This window comes from Papaver somniferum, chromosome 1 (assembly GCF_003573695.1).
Source record: "Papaver somniferum cultivar HN1 chromosome 1, ASM357369v1, whole genome shotgun sequence".
Lineage (NCBI taxonomy): Eukaryota > Viridiplantae > Streptophyta > Magnoliopsida > Ranunculales > Papaveraceae > Papaver > Papaver somniferum.
In genome coordinates this window covers 133157648-133162213 of record NC_039358.1, presented here as the reverse complement: position 1 = coordinate 133162213, position 4566 = coordinate 133157648, and the positions used below count along the sequence as shown (strand labels likewise).

The following is a 4566-nucleotide window of genomic DNA, read 5'->3' as shown; positions in this document are numbered from 1 at the left end:
TAAAATACTCTCAGAGAGTCCCTAAAAGTCTCTAGATTTTCAGAGAATCTCCGAAAGTCACTCAAATTAGAAATCTATGGAAGTCCATAGAAATCTCGTTTGACTAGCCCCTGTAAAGTTCTTTCATCACGGAGTACGTTAGGAGGTTTCAACTTCCTAACCATGTGCAAATGCTATATCCACTTTATTTTCTCCACTTAAGCTTTGATTAGCTGCGGTCACCTAATGCAGGAGTAAGTACCACAATAAGATATTGGAAATGGATTATGATTAATTACCCACTGTGGATTATGATGTAAGACCCGACACAACATGATCATTAGTGAAATAAACCTACTCAATTACATGTTGAAACTTAATTAACCAGCAGTAAGGAGTTGGGCATCAGTATGTTCATTGATCGAACATCATCAGCAGGCAGCAGCTATCATTAGTGAGAAGTCAGTGTCAAAGAGCTACATGCTAAATTGCTAGCGGACGACAAGTGTGCTTATAGATACAGTTTATCATAACCAAAGCTACTGATTAACTACTGTGCTTTACTAACAGGCTCCAAAGCTTCAATCATAACCACGCTGTTTCCTCTGATTACCTGTTCCATAAGACAATATCAAGAAGATCTTCAGTTACAAACTCAAAACCAATCAGTGGTTAATAAAAATATATCAAAGTAAGAGTTGAGACACCCACCACCATGCCAATGTCGTTTTTGTCATTTCCGTTCATCTCAACAGTATTATCGACCACGAGATTCATGAACTGGTCAAACCCACGAAGAGTCCCGACCACAACACGGTTAGCATTCAGCTTAACTGCAGAACAAAATCATGGGTTAAGTATAGTGATTTTCATATTTTTGTTCTGTAATATAAATAAAAGTAACAACCACAACCAACATTACACCAAACGATAAGCCAAAATAATAGTTGGTATTCAGAACTGACTCCTAAACTAAACCAAGGTCATATTACCAACTACAACACTTGATAACAATGGGAGACTTGCAAACGGCGGACAGCCATGGGCTGCCAGAAACTACGGGCTTACTTTGTTATCTGCGTTCTAACATACCCATCCACGGTCTCAAACATGATTAGATGAAAATCTCCATGACCACACCTACTCATTAGACAATTTGCCAAATGATGCTGCTTGGACCCTAATTGTTACCATAAAAAGTTGGTATGGATAGTCACGCTTAAGGGTCAAAACATCGGGTAGAGCACATTTTTATGTTATGTTACAGTGGAAAGCATCAAGAGACCATTATGCAAATGCAGAACTAAGTGGTTAGCATCCACCTTAATAGCCTGATGATGAGTGTCAAGTCAGGATATAAGTAAGCATTGCTGTAGATATCTGAAAGAACCTAGGCAACTAAGAAATAGGCAGATGACGAAGGAAAAAAAAGTGTAGATACATTGTGATTATGGAAGTGTTGTTTCTACTTTATTATGTTATATAGTTCAAACACTACATATATTTCTCTGGATATGGATAATCGATGTTCCACTAACAATACAGCAGAAACTCATCAAACTAATTAACAACTATCAAATGTGCATCGCAAACAAATGAGTATGAGTAATTCTAATGGAGAAATATTAAAAGAAACCCCGCATGGTTTGTTCAAATGTAAAATTACAGGTCTTAAACCCAAACAGAAAATATAGACCTGATGTATGCTTATCTGAAAGACCGCAAAATTTAAGATAAACCCTTATTAATGATTAACCTAAATCCTTAAATAAAATATAAACACATAACTAATTAAATCTACCCCAAAAACAAAATAATCCCTAGTAATGAGAACTAATCATAATTCATAAACTCCAACTCTTGAGGTAAAAAATAAAATAAATAGTGAATCCAAAACGAGAAACTTACTTTGAAGCTGCTTGTCCATGTACCTGTTACCAGCAAACAGAAAAAACCCAAATTAAAACCCTAGAAACCATATAAAGATAGAACATAAAAAGAAGATCATAGAGTCAGTGAGAGACTTACTTTTTCAAATCTGGAGGCTGACCGGATCTACTCATGGTGACGGAGGAGAAGATGAGTTGAGAGGAACGATTTCGTTTTCGAAACCCTAAAAACCCTGAGTTTGTGCGTGTCTCGAGTACTACTGTTATAAGAAAAGAGATGTCTATCAGCGACTGCTCGTTTTATATATACTCAAGACCATTTTCCTTAATGGGCCTATCATATTACCAACGTTTAGCGTAAGCCTTAACTAAACTAGCCCAATGCTGAAACCAAAAAAAAAAAAAAAAAAAAAAAAAAAAAACAAGACAAAATGGTTTGCGCTGCTTACAAAGAAAAGTGGTTTGCATTTAACTGGTCTGATGGTTCGAACCCCTAATTGCCAGAAACAACTCCTTAAGGAGTTAAAATGAAAATACGGATACCAAAATACACCACCAATTTTTTCGTAGGCAACCCATATGGACTAAACTCAAATACAATTCCGACAGTTACAACTTAATGAATCTCAATCAGGAATTATATGAAGAGTTTATATCTCTTTCTCTCACAATCAATATGTAAACGGAAACAAGTCCGTGAACCTAATTATATCGTGAGAGTACTTGGACGTTACCAAAGATCAATATCCAAGATCAATTAAGTTGTATCCAACAATTAAGATGGACGTATCTACTTTGATTGATTTTACGTACAACCTGTGATAATTCAATTATATAAATTAACAATATAATGTGGAAAATAAATAACACATCCACCAGAAATTTTGTGAGCGAGGAAACCGCAAATGCAGCAAAACCTCGGGACCTAGTCCAGACTTGAACACCAAAGTGTATTAAGCCGCTACAGACTCTAGCCTACTATCAATACTTCGTACTGGAATATAGTTGACACCGAATCCACCGTCACAGTAATTCAGTTACAGTCGCGCTCCTTGCGCCTCTTGAATCTCGCAAGACTCTGTGCAATTGATTATCTTAGCTGAGTTCCTTTACAACGTAAAAGTTGCTTCAACCTAAGTGAATAATTTAAACCAATCTTCCTCCCACAAAAGCCTATATGTGATTTTCGTTCTGATTGTTAGATCAAGGTGAGAGAGAAGATCGTTTCCAGTAGACTAGGTCTAGAAAACCTCAAAATCCGGACTTATGACTCCCGAAGAGCAGCCTAGATTATTATTTACCTCACAACTAAACAAAGAATCGTTATAGAGGAATTAAGTTGTGGAATCACAAAGACCAAGACAAAGAATTTCTATCGATCTTACCTGATCGGAGTGAGACTCAACAATCAGTATCAAGATCAGGATACACAAACTACCAAGATAAAGATAGTCGGACCCGGCTTCACGAATCCCTAAGCGAAGTCTTTTTAGTCGCTAAACCTAAAAAGGTTTAAAGGAGAGGACGACTCTAGTTTACGACTAGGAAACATAACAAGAGTGTTAAGGAGTCAAAGATCTCAATTGCTTGAGGTTCTCCTTTTATAGACTTTCAAGATCGAAGGTTGCTTTAGATTTAAGCTAAGGTAGCTTTGGAATCAGGCAATATATTTCCACCGTTAGATGGAAAGTCGACTTGAGATAAAAATAACAAAATATACACTCTGGTTAGGATGAACCATAACCGATCCGTATATAAGGACTTGTTCATGAAAGGACATGTTAGTCGAAACTAGTCAGACGAAGTATAAGCTTAACCATTTTCATATAACACTTTTAAACTTTAATATTGAGTCACAACCATAGGTTATAATGTCATCAAATATGTCTAGGATGTTTTAGAGAGTAATTCCAAATGATGATGTTCTCATAAAAATAATTCTGATGCATCTGAAAATATTCGACTGGGTAAGTATGTGTACTAGTACGTGTACTTACTTCCAGTTCGTGAGTTATTTTTTTCATGATATGTACACCGGGTATGTATACCCTTCAGACAGAAACACTCAGGAACTTTTGGTATGTATACTAGGAATGTGTAGCTTCCTGAGTTCACTAGCCAACAGAACTTTTCAGTATATAATGAGTATATGTACCAAACGTCATTGTCGAACTATATCTACGTCGGTACGTATACTACGGCTCCGTACCTATAACATTTACGCCAGAACTGGTATCCGTACTGCCATGTAACTAGATTTATAGTAGTTCTATATCTCTCTAATAATCGATTTGAAACATTCCCGAATAACATCAATGACACATATCATTGTTTCAGACTATTTTTAAATGATTAACTTGAATCATGATCTAGGTCATAAAGAATAAATTTTTCTTAATTAAATTCATCAAGTTTTGAACAAATGTTCTTAAAGTTAGTCATTCATATTTCGAGAATAATTAACAAGATAAACTCGACTCAAAATTTATATTGTGCACTACAAAGTTCACTTAGTCATGCGACTTACTCATAGATAGAAAGGAGAATACTTGAGTAATAGGTTGGTTCAGTCTTCACGTACCTTTTGTCGATGAAGTTCTCCAAACTTCAGTTGATCTTCGCATTCAAATGATAGAACGCAGTGATATCTAATACTCAACTACACACTTCTAATCTTAATCTGAGACTTGACTAAATG

At 35.9% G+C, this 4566-nt stretch overlaps 1 protein-coding gene across 1 annotated transcript; it reads right to left on the bottom strand.

The window, feature by feature from the left end:
* Positions 1–274: 274 nt before the first annotated feature.
* Positions 275–2136, bottom strand: LOC113332824 (probable small nuclear ribonucleoprotein G). Its single transcript, XM_026579333.1, has 4 exons — positions 2008–2136; positions 1888–1910; positions 691–812; positions 275–592 (listed from the first exon to the last, which is right to left on the bottom strand). Exons 1-4 carry the CDS (start codon positions 2040–2042, stop codon positions 530–532), a joined length of 243 nt encoding a protein of 80 aa, XP_026435118.1. The 5' UTR covers positions 2043–2136; the 3' UTR covers positions 275–529.
* Between the last annotated feature and the right edge of the window lie 2430 nt (positions 2137–4566).

Bases quoted from the DNA above. Each gene is read 5' to 3' on its own strand.
- LOC113332824 (XM_026579333.1), bottom strand. From the start codon at position 2,042: ATGAGTAGATCCGGTCAGCCTCCAGATTTGAAAAA. The intron at 1,911-2,007 runs GTAAGTCTCTCA...TGCTGGTAACAG, and splicing joins CAGCCTCCAGATTTGAAAAA to GTACATGGACAAGCAGCTTC. The intron at 813-1,887 runs GTAAGTTTCTCG...TTTGTTCTGCAG, and splicing joins CATGGACAAGCAGCTTCAAA to TTAAGCTGAATGCTAACCGT.